The sequence below is a fragment of the Eumetopias jubatus genome, unplaced genomic scaffold, assembly GCF_037043125.1.
Source record: "Eumetopias jubatus isolate StellerSeaLion01/CBP00866 unplaced genomic scaffold, mEumJub1_p1.0 scaffold_5, whole genome shotgun sequence".
Lineage (NCBI taxonomy): Eukaryota > Metazoa > Chordata > Mammalia > Carnivora > Otariidae > Eumetopias > Eumetopias jubatus.
In genome coordinates, this window is record NW_028274811.1 from 35,774,158 (window position 1) to 35,797,220 (window position 23,063).

The window sequence follows — 23,063 nt, forward strand, 5'->3', positions numbered from 1 at the left end:
TCACCTAATAGGAATCCTAAGCATCCATGGCCATGCTCTGGCCCCCGGCTTTCTGGAGATGATGCTTTGGATAAATATCCTCCCAGTAAAACTGAACTGTAGTCATCAAATCCAGAGCACTCTTATGTCCTCAGATGAATATTGTCAGAAACTTATTCTTTAAAATTTACACTATTAAGATCTTAGTTAATATTTAATGAGCATTCCCTTAGGCTTGGCTATAATTTTCTAGAAATGTGCGCACACATATACAAATGTCCATGAGTGACTACTTTTCTAACTTTAGTGTCACAAGTTGGACAAAATTCTGAAACCCCACTTGAAGAAATGCTTTCCAGCAGCATCTTTTTATTCTGTCTGCCAACAAGAAGCATGAGATAGTATATGCCGTCTTGCTTGAAACAAGGTCTAAAATGTATGTCCCCTGCAATGACTGGTGTAATACTCTCTCATGTTGTTAAGAACATTTTGTAGAAGGTGTTTCATTGGTCCCTTGGAATAAAATTAGCTAATAGAAGTATAGTAATAGTAGACAGAAGTAATAGAAGATAGTACCAGAAGAGGGTATAGTGGCCCAGGCGTCTAGCAATTGGAGCCACTCAGAGACAGAACCATAAGATGCTTGTTGTAGTTATCTATTCCTGCATAACAAATCATCTCCAAACCTAGTGACTTAAAACAGCAAGGACTTTTTTTTTTTGCTCTCAATTCTGTGGGTCAGAAATTTGGGGAGGGCTCCTGTGTGTCCCATATGGTATCTGCTGGGGAGGTTTGACTGCAGCTGGATGATCCAAGATGGCCTTAATCCACATGTCTGGAACCTTGGTACTAGCTGTCAGCTGGGACACCTTGGTTCTCTTCTCTGTGGCCTCTCTATCTCCATGTGATCCCTCTTCAGTTGATAGTCTGGGCCAGACTTCCAAGGGGGCAAACACAGAAGCCACAAGGCCTCCTAAGGCGTCAGCCTGGAATAGACAGAGTGTCACTTCAGCCACATTGTGTTGGTCAAAGCAAGTCACCAGGCCAACCAGATTGAAGAGGTGGAAAAGAGACCCCACCTCCGGCTGAGAGAAGCCACGTGCACATAGAGGGGAAGGAGCAGTTGTGAGCTGCCATCTGTGTAGGAGTTCTGCCATAAGGCCTCCCTCCCCATGCCTGGCAGGTTGGCATGTAGTTCCTGTTGGAAAAGGCATTGCTTTCTTATGAGAAGCTTGCGCTGAACACGGGCAGTTCCTTACAGAAAGTGCTCTTCTTCTTAGCATTGCCATTTTTTACACAGCCAGGGGGCATCAAACATTTGTTGATACTGACAAGTCAATCCTCAAATACCCTTTGGTATTGAGCCTCAGTGTGGAGAACTAACTCATCTATGTCTAAAACTGGAAAAACATCTTTGTCTTTAAAATTGACATTTAAAAGAGGGGGAAAGGGAATGTTTTCTAGCCATAAAATTCAGCTTCTTTTACCTGATGAAATGTCTTTTTTTTTTTTTTTTTAAGAGAAGGAAAAAGGCTTTTGTGTTTGAACTGGCTAAAGTATATGGCTAAAGCATATGACCAGAAACTCAGTCCTTCACCTCCCCTGGCAGACCCAGTGAGGAGAGCGATGTTTGGAATAGTTGTAGGAGATAAATATCCCACAGTAAGTGGAGGTAGAGAGGAAAAAGCCAGAAGATAGGGATTATGTTTGGGGGCTGGGGGGATCTTCCTTTTTCATGTTTGGTAATACATACTGATCTACTTACTTTGTTGAAGGTAATGGATCTTTGTAATGTACATAGTTTAGAAGCAGTAACAGTTAACTTTTATTATAGCTTCTTATCCACAAGATACTGTGCTAAGCAGCTTTATATCATCATATCATTTAATTTTTACAAGGTCCATATTTTTACCTCTAGTTTACAAATTATGAACCTGAAGTGCAAAGAGTTTAAGAAACAGACCTTAGGAGAGGAACTAGATCTGAACTGCTTTTACAACCCAAGCTGCTCAAATCTGCTCTAGTTTATCTCTGTGCCATGCATTTATTGAGCATCTACTACTGGCTAGAAAGGAATAAGAGGGGACCTTTTTCCCAAGGCCCTCCGATTTTATCAGGGTATGACTTGGCATGATACAGCATGCTAAGTGACATCCAGTAAGTCAAGTATATGGCATCACTGAAGAGAAATCACTTAATTCTGCTTGTACTGGGCTCAGGCAGATAAAGACATTTTCTTAGGCAGAGAAAGAGTTGAGACATGAGGGACAGCCTTCCAGGGATTAATTAACTCATGTGTGTTAAAATGACGTGGTTGTGAAAGAATGTGGTCTATATGTTCGCAAGTGGTGGGAGATCCTGCCAGATTGTTGGTTTTAGCCCATTGTCAGGGATTTTGAAAGCTATGGAAAAGGGTTTGCATTTACTCCTGAAAAATGGGAGCTTTCAGGTTTCCAGGTTAAAGAGGTGAAATGATTACATCCGTACTTTAGAAAGACTTCTCTGGAAGATGAACCAAATTATACTCTGATTATTAATATCAAAATCACTTGTTAAATAAAGCACAAAAATCATAGAGTTGACTGTATGTAAACTTGTGGCTTTATATAAAAAAAAGTCTCAGAGCGTAACCTTTGACCTACAAAGCCTTTACTTCTCACAGGGTAGAGTAAGATTCTAATGGCTTTTATTTGGTTCTTCTTGCCAGACTTTTAAAGGGAAATTCTAGCTTATGGCATCATTTCCCTTCAGTGACTCCATACCCTGGGTTCTTGTTGGTTCTTGGATTATATGAGACCTAGAGAAGAATAGTCTTAAAAGTCTGGCTTTTTTTTTTTTTTTTTTTTTTTTTGATTGTAGTCACATATCAAAGGGGAAAGATTTTAGTTCTTTCCATGCTTGTTTTAAGGTAACAATCCATTATATAAAATTACCATTTCTGTATGGGAACACAATCTTTGCCCAGCTCACAGTTTATCACTCTGAGCCTTAAAACATCAAGCAGGTCAATACTTGGGGTTATAGTGGAAGTTACCAATATTTATATACTTCTAGTTAAGATACTCAAACAAAATGTTGAGTGCTCTCATTGTCTAAGATTCCCCAATGCCCAGGAATTTTGCTACTTAAAATATTCTCCTTTTATTTTTTGGTTAAAGGTTACCTTGCCAGTAACTGTGAAGATTTTAGATGTTTGAGAAAGAACAACCATACCAAGGAAACAAACTGCTTTCTTTTTATAGTTTTGGTTAAATGTGAAATCTCAAGTTAATAACGTGTATGTGTGTGCATTTTATGTTCCTATTAAGTTCCAACCTGTAAGAGTAGGATTGGACCCACTCGTGTAATGGTCCACGATATTCTTTTGGCTGTGGCACTCAAAAAGGTTTCTGCACATGAAGCAGAGTGTGGATGTGCTCATGTGCCTAAGCACCATATGCTTTTATCACCATTGCCTCTTTTAATGCCTATTGATCTTTTACAAAAGAAAGCATCATGATTCTTTCCCCCCCCTCATCAGTTTGCTTTGGAAGAGGGAGGAGTGTTGATCTTTGAATTGTTAATTCTTAGAAATGCCCAAAGATCAGTGCCCCCTTTAGAAGTATGTTAACTTTTAATCTTATCCGTCAAGGAGAAGAGCCTGGTAACCATGGATGGGGCCCCACTGAACACCTAGTATAAGCACCAAGTCCTAAGCAATTTTGCATTCCCATTAAAATGATAGAGTCTTGGGCACCTGGGTGGCTCAGTTGGTTGGGCGACTGCCTTCGGCTCAGGTCATGATCCTGGAGTCCCTGGATCGAGTCCCGCATCGGGCTCCCTGCTCGGCAGGGAGTCTGCTTCTCCCTCTGACCGCCCCCCCCCCCCCCGTCTCATGTGCTTTCTCTCTCTCTTATTCTCTCTCTCTCAAATAAATAAATAAATCTTAAAAAAAAAATGATAGTCTTTTGATCTGACTTGGTTTGCGCCCAAACTACCTCAACCTGCTTTTACCAAAATGTTGGTGGAATCAAAATCCATTGCACCACTACTGGGGTTTGTGCACAAAATGTCCATCGGTTAATAAAATATAATGATTTGAATAGTTTCTGGCAACTGACAGGTGTTTGGCAGTTTTATTTCATGTTCTTGATATTTCAAGCAGCTGTTGATATGCAACCTTAATAATGATGATGAAGAATGCCTTGATGCTTTACTACATTGAGATAATCCCTGGTACTGTTGCCTGCTTGGGAAGCTAGTCTTGTATTTTATGGTCGTGGCTTTTTTTTAATGTGTTCATTGATTTTTATTTTTTTATTTTTTGTTACTTTTCCTTCTGTTGGTTCCTGAGTATGCTCTTTTTTGGTCCTGCCCATGTTAGGTTTAGAAGTAAGCTAGATTTACTTATATGAGGGGCTGGAATGCTTCTGTAACAAGCCTTTTTTCTTTTTTGAGTGTCAAGTGCTGAGCAAATTACTCTTCATTAATGCTATAGGGTTGTGGATCTGAACATGTATATTCCCTCCCAAAAAGCCCCAGATAAACTGAGCACTGTTTGAATTGTGAAGCTCCTTTAATGTTGCTTAAATAAGGGTGGGGTTTTGTTATGTTTTCATCTATTCCTCTGTTGGCAAAGAGAACAGGAAATAGAAACTTTCTGGAGATAGGGAAAATCACAGCATCCAGTGGATGACCCATGCCATCTATATATGACCTCGGTTACTAAATGGAATTGGTTTCTTTTAAAGGACTTTTAATAACTCCTCAAACTACTTTCTAAATTGTTGATCCCTCTGCCAAAATGCTGATATCAATAGGGCATCGGACTCCCAGATGTCCTTAAAATCCCTCTCTGTCGCTGTAGCCTTTGAATTTGGCTTCTTTACTGTTGCTGTAAATGAATGCTGCTAAATAGGACTTGCCCGGCTTTCCCATGGAAAGGCGCTGGGTTTACGGCTTTTCAGGCCCTAGGCAGCCCTGCTTACTGTCTGTCATGAAGGGGAGTGGGCAGTATGTGAGCCCTGCTCTATGGTTCCAGCCCTCCACTCCCAAAGCAGACACTCCTCACATTAAACAAGCCCAGATTTGTTGATTCTTTTAATACTTGGAACTGATGCATTTGTGTCTCAGGAAAATGCTCAGTCTCTTCTGTTTTGCTTTGTGATCCCCAGGCCTCTGTCGTTGATTTATTGTCTCAGAGCTACTTTGCAGTTATAGACCAGGAACTCTATCATGACCTAATTTTCCTCCCATAAAAATCACAGCACATAATAAAGAGTGTACCCCACACATTATAGGGAGGCTCCTAATCCTTGTAAATTGCAGGAGCATGTGATGAATGGGATCGCAAAAGGTGTAAAAATGTGTATGTGCCATTTCCAGCAACGAATTCTGCAAGTAGCAGTGGTCTGCAGTTGTTGGGATGGGCCTCAGGCAGGCAGAGGGGCAGGCAGTGAAATTTGAATTTTGTAGACAACACAAGGGAAAAGAACAGCAAATTTTAACATTGCTGTAAGCAGTTAAGATCGATGTTTTGCAAAGAACAGTAATTAAATTTGCACTTATAAATTAAATCCTCATGTCCTGACTGCAAATAATTCATTGTTGAGTCTCCAGTTATTTCCTGTCTTATACTTTTTTTATTGAATACAGTAATGTCTCTTGAACACTGAGTGTCAAACTGTGTTAGGTGCTTTGGTCTTCACCACACTCCTGGGAGTTTTTACAGGTGAGGCATCTGAAGGTCAAAGAGTTATACAACTTGCTCAGAGTCACAGAACTACTAGTAAGCAACTAAAGTCAGATCCATTGGACTGTAAAACTTGGAGTCTTCTTATTTTTTCCTGTCTCTCAAATTAATAATAGGTATAAAGACTACACGTGGGTAAGATCCAGATGGTCATGCTAAATTCTAGTCCAGCTGCACTCAAGTATGTGACCTTGGATGAATCAGTTCATCTCACTGAGTCTTAGTTTCCTTACCTTCATGATGCCAAGAATAATAGTACCTTTCTTATAGAGTTCTTGTGAGTAAAATAATGAGGTAATTCGTGTAAATAACTTAACATGATGAGCACTCAACAAATTTTGGTTATTTTATTGTCATTTATACCACTACCACTTCTTGTCTACTCTTTGCTAGGTTCTGTGCTAAGCACTTAATGTGTGTTAACTTTTCCATAGCTCTGCGAGGCAGATTTTAGATCCTCATTTGCACAAGGAAAACAGGCTCAGAGGCGTTGAGGCTCTTGCCTGAGTTGAACCCAAGTCTGTCTAGCTCCAAAGCCTCTTTGCTTTCTACCCATACGCTGGCTGTGAATCCCTTTGCTGGACTTTTTGTGGTGATACGGCAATGACGCTGCCCTCAGTGATGGTGAGGTCAGTGTAGCTGTAGGTGTTTGCCCACTGAATAAGCAGCAGAACCTGGCCCTGGCCCCGGCCTGTGTGACTGCAGAAGCCTGACCACCCTCCCCTGTAGCTTAAGGGGAAACAGAAGCTTGGTATTTACGGGTCTGCTAATTCCACTTTTAGGAAGCTTGAAATTGGGAATACTTGGAAGAGATATCCAGAGTTGTTTTTTTATGTTACAGTTTTATGCCTCAGTAGCTTCCAGAAGGCTTATGGCCTTCCCAGTAACTTTTATTTCTAAAGTGTTCCTAACTCAGAATTAGTAAGTTTGGACAGAATTAATAGGGCACTTGGGGGCACAGAATAAATCCACCCCCCTTTTTCTGTTAATTTGGAAAGTCTCTGTGAAAAGTGTGGATTGTTCCAGCCATGTGGTAGAGCTCCATAAATCCATTGCTCATAAATGATAGGAACTCACACTTGCATCATTCAGCAGGATCATTCGTACAGTGATTCTTCTCAACAGAAAGAAGGAAACTTCATTTGATTTTCTTGAGATTACCTCTTCCAAACAAAACAGGTTTGGAATAACTAACAGAAGTGAAAAATTCGAATTGTCATCAGAATTCCAGCTTGGGCTTTTAGCATGGAGACAAACTCTTGGCCTGGCTAGAAAGTAGCCAGACAGTAGGCAGGCTTTAAACAGCTTGTATTTGTTCAAGTTTCAGAGTTAAATGAACAACAGTCATTAGGGGAGTGATTTTCCAGACTCCTTAACGTAAGTTTGTATCATCTGCCCTGACTTGGTCCTTTACAGAGGTGCCCTTGCACTCCGGAGACATGTGTAATCACAGTGGAGGTAGTCTTGTGTCTGTTACTCGACATTTTGTGGTGCAAGAGCGGCCCCATCAGAGCTCTTGAGCAGCCTGGGCCTGGCTCACAATGATGCCCAGAGAACTGGCCTTTGGGACTGTAGGTCTCACCCGTGGTAAAAATCTCCTAGAACTGGTTCCAGTATGGTCTCACAACTTCTCTTTTAAAGAAACCTACCAGTGTGCAGAACAAACGAGTCTCCTGGGTTCCATGTCTCTTCCTGCTTGGCTGGGTATAAACATTATTTTGGAAGCAATTTTTCACGCATCTGCCAAAATCTGCAGCCTTTCCTCACAATCTATTCTTTGCTTCTCCAGCATTTCCTATGTTTTTTAGGTAGGAATATAACCTCACATTTTTGGTGATAGTTGAAATTAAAATGTGTATCCATTCTCTTTGTGCCCGTTGTAATGTTGCCCAGGGAGCTCATTTCCAGTTACGAAAAGAGAAATAAAAGTTGAAGGCCAGACGTAAGGGGGCGGAGGCCTATCACATACCTGAATTCATTTTCAGACGTTTTCAGCTAGGGGTGGCTGAGAGTGCTATACTCAAGGGCAGAGGAAGAGGGGTGCTAAGGGACACCATTATTTGTTGAAATCCATGCTTATCCATTCGGGGCATGGCTTCTGGAGTGAAGACTGGCTGGAAAAGCTGAGCCGAATGAGTAATGACAGCTGAGGACGTGGAGAGTGCACATGTGAGGAGCCTCAGCCCTACATTCCAGGTCCAGCCTCTCTCCTGCTTCGCTGTGCAGCAGGTCAGGAGATTTCTCCTGTGGCAGGCTCACCCTACTTAATATGCTGAGTTGACCTGTGTGCTTAGAAGTCATGTGAAGTGCCTAGCGTGGTGCCTGCGAGGCACAGATATTCACACACAGGAGCAAGGTTTAAATGTCAGTGATAATAGTGCACCATGAGGTGGTCACCTGGGAGGAGCCTTGCAGCTCAGCAGTGTTTGGGGGAACACAGGAAAGTGGGGAGAAAGCCTCTTAGAGTCTGTGGTCCTTGACCTCAACAACAGCCATAGTTTCTTTTTGCTTCCCTTGTACAACTCAGGAGACTGCACATACACATAGCCCCGGTACTTATTTTTAGGGGTGCCAACTCCTCTGGAAGCTAGGACGTTTCTGTGTTTTTGCTTTAAGTCCCCTTCTCTTCTTACCCCTTCGCCCCACTTGAACTCAGCTATGTTGTGATTCAGTTTATTTTGTTGAAAATTCAGTCCCCTAGGGAAAATATGATAATGCTGTTTTCAGACAGCTGTGTTTGGGAGCAAGACTGACTTAACCAGCTGGCTGGCATCATTGGAGCCCAAGGACCTGCCAGCCCATGGAGAGCAGCTGTTTTGGCTGAAATTGTCATCATTCTTATGACTTTGCTTCCTATATATCATCTTCAGAGTTCTGCTTTTGAATGCACTCACAAAGGAGAGAGGGCCATTGGAAAGAGTGTAGTATATTTAATGCTACCCATAGTTGAAAGAAGTGGGGTGCCCCCACCTTCCTGTTGTTACTCATGATTGTTGAAAAGGACGAAATCCAGGAGGAGGCTAGCTCCAGAGTGAGACATGATAATGAGTAGATCAATAAATATTGATATCTTAATACAGTGTGGTTGCTACACAACCATTAAGAATCATGTTTAAGGGGCGCCTGGGTGGCTCAGTCGTTAAGCATCTGCCTTTGGCTCAGGTCATGATCCCAGGGTCCTGGGATCCAGCCCCGCATCGGGCTCCCTGCTTGGTGGGAAGCCTGCTTCTCTCTCTCCCACTTCCCCTGCTTGTGTTCCCTCTCTCGCTTGTCTCTCTCTGTCAAATAAATAAATAAAATCTTTAAAAAAAAAATCATGTTTAAGATTTTTTAAAGAAAGGAGAAATGTTGAAATATAATGTTAGATGTATAGGATACAGAACTGTGTAGATTATGTAATCCCAATTAGGGAAAATGGTTTTTTGACATTAAATGAGGTAACTCCTACAAAGCACTTAACCTGATACCTGGCATGGCAAACGCTCAGTAAATCACAGCTACTGGATGCAAAAACGTTCCCCACAGGGAACGTGTTTACCTCGTGCATTGTGATATCCAGAGTACTTGGTATGAAGTAAATGCTCAAAAGATCTTTCTTGACTGAATGAATTAGTGTTATCATTTATATGCATTTGAAAAGAAATCTAGGGGCTCCTGGGTGGCTCAGTCAGTTGAGTGTCCGACTCTTGGTTTCAGGTCAGGTCGTGCTCTCAGGGTCCTGGGATCGAGTCCCACATCAGGCTCCTTGCTCAGCGGGGAGTCTGCTTGAGATTCTCTCTCTCCCTCTCCCTCTGCCCCCACCACTTGTGCTCTCTCTTTCTCTCTCTCAAATAAAAAAATCTTTAAAAAAGAAAAGAAATCAAGAAAATCTAGGGATACAGCTTTCTATGTTATCTGTAATTATATCTATAAGTGAGGCAGCTAATCTCTGTCTTGGTTCTTTATTATAAATGGTGAGGACAGTACATCTTGCTCCAGGTCACTGAGAACTGAATGAGCCACATGTAAAACACACACAGTGACAAATCCCTAGGGAAGTGACATTGTGTGGTGGCTATAGTGATCATGGTAAGCACCATGTAAGTGTAGCTGTTATAATAATTACATCATGCTTGTCTGTAAAAAGAAAAGATATTGTCACGATTTTTGTCTGTTGTTTTGTTCTTGCTTTTTTACCCAGGACTTTACTTTTTTTTTTTTTTTCCTTAAGTAAAAGCTTAAAAGAAAAAAGTGCATAAGAAAACTCAAATGCTTATAGTGGTTGTCTCTAAATAGTGGAATTAGAAAGTTTTTCTCTTTTTTTCCTAATGCTTTTCTACATTTTCCAAATTGTAGTATTGGTTACTTTTATCATCAGCCTTTATTTCCCCTTTTAAATGAGAAAACTCTCAGCATCAAAGATGACACAGAGCTCCTGAACTAGAAAGCAGTCTCCATCTAAGGATGACTGAGGACCAGGAACTGGTGCCCTGCTCTGGGCTTCTTCTTGGAAAGTTATTTAAATGCAGTTTCACGTTCTAAGAAAGTTGCAAAGCAATCATTAAGAACTGGTCAGTAGAACCAGTGAAGAAAAGTAAAGGGTTTTGATGAACTGGTTCTGGACAAAGGTAGTCAAAACACTCAAAGCCCTACTAATAGACAATGGCTTATATTTAGCACAGTTTGTTCCCTGGAGAGAACAACAGAGAGAGGACCAGTGAAAGTGACGGCAGAAGGGGCTAGAAATGGAAGTGAATGGTTGGCAAACTCCGAGAATCACTTCCGAAAGAAAATGTATAGTGCCAGTTCTGAGAGATGTTTCAAATGAAGTCCTGAGCTAATGCTGGTGGTCTTTTCGGGTCTTCTTGCTGATTCTTTGATACCACCAAGCTTTCAGGTGTGCTGGTTGGGGCTTGCTCTCCCACTCACAGCAGCATGTAACCCTTCTATGCAACTTTACTTGCAGATATTTAACACCGTGCCTGATACACCTCTCACCAATGCCCAGCTGCACCTGTCCCGGAAGAAGAGCAGTGACTCCAAGCCCCCTTCCTGCAGCGAGAGGCCCCTGACGCTCTTCCACGCCATGCAGTCAGCAGAAAAACGTGAGTCCCATGGCTCGGGGCCAGCAAGGTGCTCAAGAGATGTCCTGTGCCACCTCCCACCTGCTCAGGGTGCACATCTCCAGCCTCTCTGTGTGCTGCTGTCCTGTGTGTCCTTGAGGATGGTGTGTGGCTGGGCCCTCCCCACTTTCATTGCTGAGTAAGCCTGGGTAGGACAGGAAACAGTGTGAGGAAAATGAAAGGCGAGGGCCACTTGCTGTGCAGGATTCTCTCTTCCAGATCTCCTTTGGGCAAACAGCTGAGCATTGTTTCCTCCTGCGACACAGTAAGAGCTCAGCTCCGGCATCACTGCCTTGGCCCCTCTTTGGTTAGCGGCTCCCACAGAAGCAGTTTCCTTTTCTCAGTTTGTCATTAAATGCTTATTAGTGTGAGTCACGTGCCCCACTTGAAGTGACTCTGAGGCCAGGCCCTGGCTTTTCTCATCTTGCTACTCCACCTCTTACAGAACCTGGCATGGAGTGGACACTTAATAAATGGGTGAACTTAATGGATGAATTAATTAGAGAATAACAGTCTTTGTTCCAAGAAGCACAGTGTTATCACCCCAGTTTTACGGAGTCCTTTTTTCATGTCAGAATGGAGTTCTTTGCAGTTATCAGGTGACTGGGCCCTAAACTATTCAGGCTTGTTTCAGCTTCTGGAATAAGACAGCTGAGTGGTGTAGTGTAGGAGTTGAGGGCTCAAGCTCTGCCTGGAGTCCCGTCAGACCTGGGTTCTCGCGCCAGCAGCAACACACGAGCAAGCCTTTTACCCTCTTTCAGCCTCTGTTTGCTCATCTGTAAAGTAGGGATAAGATTGCCTCTCTTATAGGGATTTGTTAGGGAGTAAATAAAATTTTACATTTAAGCATCTGGCACAAGTCTTGGACTTGGCAAGGGCTGCTGGCTGAGAGCTGCTGCTATTATTACTAGTTATTGTTTAATCACGCACAAATACCAAGGCTCATTCTTTCACACAGCTGACACTTGCATGTTGCCTGCGAGTGACTGGGAATATAAACATCAGACCTTGTCTGTAAGGTGCTCACAGTTGAGGGAGGGGAGTAGGTAGGTGAATAGATAGCGGTAAGTCACCGTGATCACCACCCTCGGAGAGAGAAGTCCATTCACAGAGACTGCGGAACACAGACAGGTGCGAGAGCACGCCCTGGCACCACATTGCCTGGCTGCTAGTTCTGTGTCTGCCGTCTCTGGCTGCACATGACGTGGGCAAGTCACCTAGCATCCCAGGGCCTCAGGCTCCTCTTCTGGAAGACAGGGGTAACAGTTTCTACCTCATAGAGTTGTTGTGCAGATTAGACTACTTCACATGGTACCTGGTGCAGAGTAAGTGCCCAGTAAATGCTGGGGGGATGTTGTTGTTATTGTTGCTGTTAACCTTTATGAAGCACAGTAAAGATACAGAGCAGAAGAATGAATCACTTGGCCTTGAAGAGGAGAGAAAATATATATGTGGATTGGCATCTTTTTATTTGTCACCAAAAAAACCTTTTTTTTTTAACAAAAAACATTTTTTATCCCCTGTATTTCAGAAGTAATGGCCTTCATTTTCATTCTGAAAACAAATCTTCGCTGTCCCCAGACCATCACTGCATTTCAAGATGTCATACTGTCCCATAAAATGGCTAGACCTTGGTGAATTTAGCACCATTTGGGTTGTTTCAGATATTTAGCTTTTATGAGTAAAGCTACTGTTATCTTTGTAGCTAAATCTGTTCACAGGCATGATCATTTCCTTAAGCTAAATTCCTGGAAGAATTTCTAGGTCAGAAGATATGCACAGTTTCAGGGCTGTGAGCACTAGGGTTGAGTTCCCTTTAAACAATAGCCTGTGTTCCTCTTAAATATGTGGCTTGGGCCATTCTCACTTTGGTCTGCACCTGGCCTGGGCCCCTGAGTGTAGCAGGGAACACAAACAGGGCTGGTCTCCCCATATCTACCATGGACGAGAACGGCGTTGGCCTGTGGGGTAATGTGTTCCTCACGCTGCTAGGGGAGCCACAGTCACCTGGCGTTTGGTGCTAAGCAGTGGACAGTGTAGATTCGGACCCATCAGACAATTACACTGAGGCAGAAGCAGCTTTGGAACGGATCTCAAAGCATATTCTGGGAGCATGTTAGAAAGAAGACAGAGATTAGGAGAAAATCAATTAGATCCTGACCCAAGATTAATTTGATCACACGAGGTAGAGGATGGAAGGTCAGGACATGTGAGAACAGACAGACCTAAGCTGAGGAACGAGCTGCCGATGTCTCTGCAGACAGCGGACAGGAGGATGGAAGACGAGAAGACAGTGAAGCAGCCTGTCTTTCCTCTGAATGTTATGAAATGCTCCCTGGAAACAGGAATGGAACCTCGGGTGTTTGAGGGGTGCTTATTAGCTTTCCTCCCTTTCTCAAAGAAGAAATGTGTTCATTGCAAAGTATGTAGGCAGGCATATATACATAGACTTTTATAGTTTGTTTTGAAAAACCTTTTTTTCCCCAAGAAACTAGAACGATATCCAAGCTTCCTTGGAAAGTACCACAGGATGGGTAGGTGACTGGCCAGGAGCTGGCGGGTTCTGCTGGCACCCCACCCCAGCTTGTAACCCAGCCACCCCTCACTGTGACATGAGCAGGTGACAGGGCACTGTTACGTTTTCACACACCTGACTCTTCCCTCTGTCTCATCTGTGGATAAAGACAGAAGGCTCCTTTATCAAAGCACTTTGCCGAGTTTACTCTGTAGAATTAAAGTACAAATAAACACGGCAGGTCATTTGTGGGTAAAAAAAAAGAAAAAAATGTGTATTTCTGTAAGGTGACGCTTTCAGTTTAAGGGAACTTTCGACACCTAGCTCAGTTCCTTCCAAACTTGAATCATTTGCATAAACCTTCATTCACTCTTTGGTTGACAAACACATAACTCATATGCTGTCATTTAATACATTTCTTTAAATTGATTTGTAAAGTTTCAGTGCATAACATAGTTTCTAGTTTACAGTAGACACTTGATACACTTTTTTTAAAGAATAAGTAAACGAACCTGTAGACCAGTTAGATGATGATGGCACATGTATCCAGGATAACCATTTTTTAATGCTATGCTATGCTTGGTACTTATTAAAGATGCTAAGGTTGAGGCCTAGAAAGATGAAATTATTTTGCAGAATCATATAACAGAGAGAAGGCAATGGATTCAGAATGAGGTTTATTTGTCTGCAAACCTATGGTCTTCCTACAACATTATGTTACCAATTCTTGACAGAATCTGAAAGAAAGCAGATCGCAGGAGGAACACAGAGAAAAGAAGAGAATATGAAAATTAATTTTGCAATGTGTTTTATGTAGGAAACAAAGGAGAAGAATGTGGAATTTTGAAATTTGAGTCATTGGGAGAAGCTTGGTGCTATGAAAAGAAAGGAGAGACAATGAATTGCATTTGTGACAAAAGAAGTTTAAACTCCTGAGATTCTATATAACGTTTCCAAAGGTTATTTGGAAGAGTGATTCTAGAGGTACATCCTGAAAGTGAGCATTTGAACCCAAATATGGGGTAAAAATGCCAGCAAAGGGAATATTTAAGCTGGAAAAAAAAATTTCTGAGAATTTTTCTTTGTGATGCTCTGGCTTCTCTGGATATGCTGGCTAAAAGTCACCCTGCCCAGCTGGTCGTGAAGTCTGGTGCCGGCCATTGTATGGAAAACTTGCATCACTTCTGACCTCAGTAGTCTCACTAATCTCCTTTGACTGTGATTTTCAGGCTATTAATTATCCTGTTCCCATTCTATGTGAGAAGAGAATTACTTCTCTGTAATACCAGATCATTCTCTCTTTACATGTTCAGCTATGATTATTATGTGCAGGTATGTTCATTTTGTATGATTCTTCTGCATTTTTGAAGTAAATGTTCAGTCTAATAAAGTTGGATTATTGAAATGCAAAAAAAATTAATTTTAAAGCCACTCACTTCTTTACATGGCCTCATCCTATTCAGTAAAATCTCTAAAAACATGAATTTGATGGTCTCACCATGTTATTCTCAAGTATACATTAAAATAAATATGTAACCATTAAGATAAAGAATGTTCATCTGACATCTTACCTCCCACCTGTGAAATTTCTCTCCCCTTTCTGCAGTGTCCCTGCTCTGTGCTAAAGGTGGAGCCCATTCTTTTGTCATAGACATGAGTCTGTGCCAACGTGCTTGGCCTCAGGCTGTCAATCGCCTCCCTCTTCAGGAGAGGAAGCTCCTGAGAGTCACCTTGGGAATTCATAGTCTCAGTCTTCTGTCTTCGTACCTCCACTTCAGGCTCATGGAAGCATGTGACATAATAGCTGATGCTCCTGGATGTGTGTCTTGTTTTCCAGAAGTGTTTTTCTTTCTGTGTACATAGACGACTTGTGTCCCAGGTACCTCCATAAGATTCTTCAGCTTCAATCTATGGATAGTAGTAGAATCTTCTCCAGGTGGCATTTTCCCTTTGCCTAAAGGTAAAGATGTCTTTCTGATGACAGTGGTGTCTTCCCAGAAAGAGACCTTTCTCCTGCTCTTTGCTGGGTAAGGACTTCGGTCAGCCCCAGGGCAGCATGTGGCTCCTCAGACAAATCAATGTGTGGTAGAAGTGGGGCTAGGAATGAAATGGGAGCAGTCTCTGAGATTAAACTTTGTGAAAAAAAAGAAAGGAAATTATGAGGGAGATACAGGGTTTAAAAAGCATCACAGCAACGAATGCAAGTCATTTGGAAACCACTGAATATTTTAGTGAGGAGGGGACTCGATATCCAAATTATATATAGCTGGTCAAGAAATGTTTTCTGAGAGGTAGAATTTTGAGTAAGATGCTAAAGGAAATGAGTCATAGTCTCGTCCACAGGAGAGAAGGATGACAGTGATTGTCTACAGAAGGAACATGGAATAGTCTTTATATAAGTAGCAGAGGGTAGCTCGGGTAGCTCTTGTCTCTAGAACTGAGGATTGTGGAAAGATCTGTTTCCAAATTGTACTTAGAAAACATTCTCTTAGAAATCAATTTTTAAATGTATGTTTAATGTATATGGCTCCATAATTTATCAAGTGGTTTCTCATGCTAAGCACCGTGCAAAGCAACAGCTCCCTTAATTTTCACAATTACATGACACAGGTGCTGTCCCCATTTGGGACAATGGAGGAAAATAAAATTTATATCAAATAATGTACTCAGAATCACACAGCAACGAAGTAGATTTGAACCCAGTTTTTCTGACCTCACAGCTGTACTATTAGCCAGTGATTACTCTGCCTACTGGTTTCAACTTGTGGGGTTGTTCTCGAGGAGATGTGGTTCTATGTGCTTTTGTGACCTAGCCTGCAAACCCAACCTTAATTCTAAGGGAAAATGTTTCCAGTGTTGCTTATGTACCCGGAGTTTAAACTTTCAATAAGCTAGCAATCTGCCTGTAAAGAGACAGAGGTGGGTGGGGGGCTGGTGTGGAAGGATAAATTAATGCATTTGATGAAGAACTTTGAGACCAAGTTAGATCTGAACCTCATTCAGTAAGAACAGCAATAAAAATTAAAATTATTATACCTCTCCTAACATGCCAAGCAGCCTAAAGCACATTACTATCTTACTTCATTCTCACAACTGACCATCACCTGGTGACATAGGTTCTTAGTAACCACGTTTCACAGACAGACAAACTCAGGCTCCAGAGGTTAAGTAGTCACACAACTGGTGAAGGGCTGGGAGGAATTCGTACCCAGGTGATGTCCCTTCCCCATGCCACGTTGTCTCCAAAGGGGTGTCTGTGTCAGTTCCTCAGCCATGGAAGTGAAAATCTTAGTAGACTGAATTACAGAAGCAGTTAAAGCCGTCTGTCCTAGCATCCATCCAGTGTGCCATGGGGGCACTTGAACCATCTTGATTGGATTCCTCAATATGCATACCAGCAGGCAGCAGCCCCTCCAAATCTAGCACCAACTATGCACAAAGCAGTATGCATTCAGCAGTACCTTGAATGTGCTGGGCCCAGGTAGTCACTCTCATTTGTGATCACCTCAGAACGGCTGGAACAGGGGTTTTCAACTGTGCTGCCAGATGAATGGTAGCAAGGGCAATCACATTTGATCTCCAGGTTGCCACATGGATACATCATATAGCAGAAATGAGAGTGGTATATCTAGAAGAAAGGTACTCCCTGGTACATTCTGAATCAGGAAGTCTTGACTAGAGCTCAGGTGTCGGTATTTTTTTTTTAAAGATTTATTTATTTATTAGAGTGGGGGGGGTGGGCAAAGGGGGAGAGAGAGAGAGAGAGTCTCAAGCAGATTCCATGCTGAGTGTGGAGCCAGACGTGGGGCTCAATCCCAAGACCCTGAGATCATGACCTGAGCCAAAATCAAGATCAAGATGCTTAACCGACCAAGCCACCCAGGCACCCAGGCATCTGTATTTTTAAAAACACTCTGGTGATGTGCATGCCAGCTAAAGTGAGAGACACACAGGCTTGGGGGAAGGGGCAAACAGTCAAGGTTGTTCATTTCTGTCACTGCCAGAACAACTCTTTGACTCTGTTGAGGTGTGTGGCAGCCTGGTATGGTGGCTGAAAGCAGGGGTTCTGCAGTCAGCCTGCATTGTTTCAGTGCCATCTCTGTCACCTAGCAGCCCTGAGACCTGGAGTGCATTACTTTCCCTTTCTGAACCTCTATACCTCCATTTGCTCATCTCTAAAATCAGCCACTAAGAACAGCTTCCTTGGAGGGCAGTTACATGATTAAGTGAGCCAGTGCAAGTGTATGTCAGGTACTTGATACTGGGCCTAGAACATAGTAAGCACCTAATAAACTTTGGCTACAACTGTGATGATTATCGTCAGACTATAGTTTTACATTACATTTCACTAAAGAAATATTCCACCTCTGGATCATGCAGATTCCAAAGAAGAGGCCCATTTGTGAGGGGAACGCAGAGTCACCGTGGCCCCAGAGAGAGCTGATTTGATGCTTGACTTCAAATTCATCGGCAGCTGGGATGAGTTGTACAGCATTGCTGGGGCTGGGGGGTGGGAATAGATTCTTGGGCTTTGTTTTACATGGATCACACTAACTAGCTGCTGGGATTATAGCTCTCATTAATTCTTTTAGTGCATTTAATTCATCCTGGACCCTCTCTCAGACAGACCCAGTGAGAGGTTAAGAATTCAGCTCATATACTTCTCATTTGTGTCTTCCTTGTTGAAAAATAACTGGGAATTCATACTATTCAGAGGCTTACATAATGCCTTTCTCCAAGCACTCAAGGCTGCAGCACGTGCCTGTTCTCAGGTTTTGCCTCTGCAGGTCCTGGGTACTCTGGACACACCTGTTTTTTTTTGGCAGGCGACACGTTTATCCACATGGAATCTTACTGTCGCACAGACTAAGGTGTCATGTGGCTCTTGGCTTAATTATGCTTAGTTACCGTGTGTTACTGAAAACCATGTAGTTGATGAAGCCATTTAAAAAATGATGCCCTGGAAAGCTAATGGCAAGAAAAAAGTTCAAGGTAGATCATTAAATGTAAAAAAAAGCGTATTACAGTCTTATGTGTCTGGCTTTATCAGTTAGTGAACAAAGCAGGTAATTCATTATTGTTATGGTGTTATACCATTTTGTTAAAAGAAAAGTATATATATGTATTTTTCTATATATAGAAAAACGACTAGACATTTCCACAACAAAATGCATATAGAATATTTGTATGCTTTTCTGTACTTTCTAAATTAGAGAGGAATGCATATTTATTATGTAGTGACTAATTTTTACATTATTAAAAACAAACTACCTATTCACACATTTTATTTACTATCTCAAGCCCATTTTGCAGTGAGTCATGGTATAAAAATAAGTAAATAATATATATATATATATATATATAAAATATTTAATGAGCAATAATATAAGCAATCTGTAGTGGACTCCCTCACTTACCTGGGAACCAGAAATTCAAGGAACAACATCCCTACTCAAAAGCAAGTTCTCAGCTGGAAAAGAAGACTATGTTATAAGTAGCAGAGTACCTATTTAACTCTGATCACTCAACTCCCTGTCCAACCATTATGTAGAGGTTCGTTTCTACATTGTGGTTTTTGAAATGGTGTTGTTTCGGGGATGGTCTTCCCCATTGTGCCTCCACGCTTCTTTCCTGTGAATCATTTCAGTCCTGGGCCTGTCCTGGGCACAGTGATTCCCCCATTCCCTCGTGAAATCCAGTTTTATTGGCATTTTTTTCCCTTTGCAAAGAGAAGGGTTATTATGAGCACAATGAGTAGGAAATAAGTGAGTCACTCTACATGGAACCAAAATTGGTAGTTTTTGTTGAAGACGACCTGCCAAAAGTTGTAATATCATGTAGTATGTCCTATGGACAAAACAACAGATTGACCACATTTTTTACTTATCAATTCACTGTTTAGTCCATCATTGCCCAAACTGTTTTTTTAAGACTATTTTTTGAAACATTGCCCAAACTGTTTTTATGTGCCCAAACACATTGCTCAAACTGCTTTTTGAGATTATTTTTATCATAGGGACTGACACTGGGTCAACATGAAATCATACCACCTCAGATTTTAGTGTGGCTTGGCACGCCACTATTATCAGGAACAAAAACTACAAAGAAAAAAATTGCTTCAGAAAGTCTGATCCCAAGCTTCTCATGTACTTGGGTGTTTCCCAGAGATGGTAAACTCAGAAATTGCTGTGCACTCATCATTTTTTATTGCAAAATTCATTAAGCTGCCATTCTATTATCATCCTATCTTGTCAGGATGATACATTACAGACTTCATTGCAAAACTTTAATAAGCAGGAGAAAGTACACCTCTCTCCCTACCACAGCAAGGGAAAGCCTCTGGGTATTTTGCTTTTGTCTTAATATTTTTTGTTGAAAGCCTGTGTCTTTGCAGAACTTCCATCAGTCTGGTAACTCCCTTTCCTCCCTGTTTGATCATGTAGAGAGCACATTCCCTCCTTAGGGCTCTGTGAGGCATCATGAGCTACTGTTTAAGAACATTTCTTCTTCCCTTTTTTTGACAGCTAGTCTCAGACATCATGGAAAGATGATGTTAGCCCGTATTCTGACAGACGTCCATGCGTGGTGGGAAACCTCCCCCAAAGTGACGTGGCAAGTCTGTGTTTCCTATTTATCCTCCCACTCTGTGTATTCAGTGGGCCAGAGCATTGAGGCTTGCCGAGACATGTGAATTCAGTTTGGTTTTGCATGTGCATTCCTGGCCCTGCTTCTGGGTTCTGTGATAAACAGAGACCCTGCCTTTTGTATGGGGGGTGTGGGGATGGGGAGGGATTGTCATTAGAGTGAGCAGGAGTCACTTGGTAAATATGGAAAGTGAAGTTGCTTAGCTCCCAGATTTCCATGGCAACCCCCAGAACAAGTACAATATCACCAAAATTATTCTGTGGCTTTCTTTTTTTAGTTGCAGTGATTTGGTTGCATAGACATATTTTTCCACTCCTGATTTGTACAAAAAACACAGACTCTGTCCACTGTAACCATTACTTTGGTTTCAAGGATATTAGTGGTCCCTGTATGAAGCACCTGGAAAATTCAGTCACTTGGAACTGCCTCTTTCTGTGCTAGCAGAATACATTTTCACTGCTTATTATCACCTTCTAGTTATTATTTGTCTTGTAACCATTCATGGAGCTTTAGTGTATATTATGCCCGGGCCCGGTGCCAGGAACGTGACTGATGCTGACCTCTCAGGTCACTGTAACAGATGCTCGAGGGGTTCTATATGGGCATACGTGCCCCTGCCCCGAGTAGTTTGCATTTCTCAGCACTAGGACCACGTCTAGTTTATCACTCTTCATAGAAACTACGTTCATGAAAACATTCATCACTTACCCATACATGTTTACATTTGTTAGGGGATTTATTTTATCATTTCCTTGCTCTGAGCTCTTGTCTTCTGTGACTAAAAAGAAGAGAGATTCTTGTTGACAAACATGTTTGAAGAAGGCAAGCATCCCCACTGACTTCATCCAGTTTAGGAGTACTCCTGAGTTGTAGGCATTCTTTCTCTTTTGGTCATTTAAGTGGTTCTCCATGATCCTTTTGCTTTGACTCATAGCTGCTGTTGTTTTTCTTTTTCAGTCCCCTCCCTAGCCTATAATTTCCTTTTCTTCAGCAATGTAATTGCCATCAGTCTTTCTTATACCTTGTGATGAGGATGCCAGAGCTAGTTTGAATCATCAATGTCTCAAAGAAGTCCAGGTCTGGTATTGGAAAGATTTGGTTAATTTAATTTTTTTTTTTTAAATAGTGTTTTAGGCTGCCTGTTCTCATTATGTTTTCTGTTAGGGGAAGTACTCATTTGCCCACCTGACAAAGATCCCCCTGTTTGGAGTGACATTACTGAATCATGTTCTCTTTTTTTCTTAATTCATGCAAAATGCTTTAGAATTTGTCTCGGTATAGTTTGCCATACCACTAAAACATTTGAATTGCTGTTGATTTTACTCTCTACCTCTTCTCTGGAATGATTCTCACTGTCCTGCTCACCCTCAATAGGGATTGTCAGCATTTCAGCTCAGAGGCCTATCCACCTTAGACGTTCTCAGTCTCACTATTTGAGGTCTCATGTCCAATAAAACTGTAGCGATCTTATAGTCCGAGAGTGCCAGGTTTCCAGAATTCCTTATCATGTGGCCCATCGAGGCATACTGGTAAAGAGTCTGACTCTTTAGATGCGTATTTGGCTATCTTGACTGCAAAACTATGAAATTTTATGATTAATTTTTTTCTGTATTTTCTTTTTGAACAAAGGACACTTTTTCTTGATCTTTTGCTTTTGTTGTCATTTTGTTAGAGGTTTTGCCATATGTGTAAGGCTCGCAGTACCTAAATATAAGTCAAAATAGAATCTCAAAAAGGATTTACTTCCTAAAAAAGAGTTCTAGTGACCTCCACTGAATGAAATACTAGAAATCCTTGACTTCAGTTTGGGGGTTGCCACCCATTTAATTTTTGTGGCTTTTCTAGGCCAGGCAGGGTTGGATTCTCATTGTCCACCCCATCCTCATTCTCGTGTGGGTTCATCTAAGACAAATGTCAGTTTCCATATGCAGCAGTGTTCCTTGCTTAGCTCATGGAGAAAGCCAGTCTGTAATACTGTAACAGAAGATAAGTTCTTAAAAATTTTACCCAAATCCCATTTATAGAATCAGATTCTCATATGAGGTTAGGATTCTGATAAAGTGTTATATAAAAGAAAACATCTTTATCTGTTTTTTTTTTCAGTTGTGATTTCAAAGCTTTATCTGTCACATGTTCAGTCTTAGGTTGCTCCTAGTCTACTGAGGAAGGTAGACATATGAACAAATAAGTATGTGCAAGTTACTAATAAATATTCTAGTTTACATCTGAATAAAATACCTAGGGGTGTTCATTATCTAGGAATGTGTTTGGTACTCAATAAGTATTCACTGAATAGATGAAAATTGAAGAAAATTCCATCTCAGATACTCTTTTTCTAATGGACAGTAAGGCAGGAAAAAGAGTCCCAATAATATTTTAGAAAAACTAATATGTTTTTAGCAAGGTATTGTTTTTAATTTATAGACTCATAGTCCTCTTAAGGGCAAGTAAATATAATCACAGGAGAAATATGAGCTGTGTTATACTCTTTGGTTTCCTGTGAATCCAGAGAATTACATCATGCAAAGTTGGCCTCAAACTAGAGTTTGTAAAACTATTCACCTCTCCTTCCCTGTGAAGCAGAAATTGTCTTCATTGAACCCCAGAGAAGTGTGTTGAGTGCCCTCTTCTATATGGTGGTCTTGGGCTTCTCAGTCTTTTTCAGAAATCTCGACATGAGTATTTTGTGCAAAGGAAAGTTTGCACTGATTCATACTGGTAAGTGGCATATCCATTTTCTCAGTGATCCCCTAATTATGTAATTTTAGAGTTATTTTTCTTCCTGATAGCAAGTTCCCATTCAAAGTCCCTGTTAGTTCTCCTACATCTGGGTGCATTGTAACTCTTTTGGTTTCTCTTTCTTTGTTGTTGTTTCTGTTTGGAACTTAAGCTCTTGAGATATGAATAGTTTCAAATCTCAGGAATCAAGTTAATAATCTACTTTTTTCAAAATCTACTTAGAGTTCAGAAATCTCCCCATAGCCTCATGGAGTTTTTGACTCTTCTGCAGGGTTTTAAACATGGCATTGAGAATTTGTCAAGATATTAGGGGTGTTTGGGGGTGTGTGTGTGTGTGTGTGTGTGTGTGTGT

General features: G+C 41.5%; 1 protein-coding gene across 12 annotated transcripts in view; it reads left to right on the forward strand.

Annotated features, from left to right (window-relative positions):
- ARHGAP26 (Rho GTPase activating protein 26) overlaps nucleotides 1-23,063 on the forward strand; it is a 452,567-nt gene that overhangs the window by 345,111 nt on the left and 84,393 nt on the right. For all 12 annotated transcript variants that reach the window (XR_015768163.1, XR_015768164.1, XR_015768165.1 and 9 more), the window contains one exon: nucleotides 10,656-10,794. Coding sequence is in view for 9 of the 12 variants with exons in the window: in XM_088023297.1 (XP_087879423.1) it covers nucleotides 10,656-10,794 (139 nt within the window). In the remaining 3 variants the exon portion in view is untranslated. The remainder of the gene's footprint in view (nucleotides 1-10,655; nucleotides 10,795-23,063) is intronic.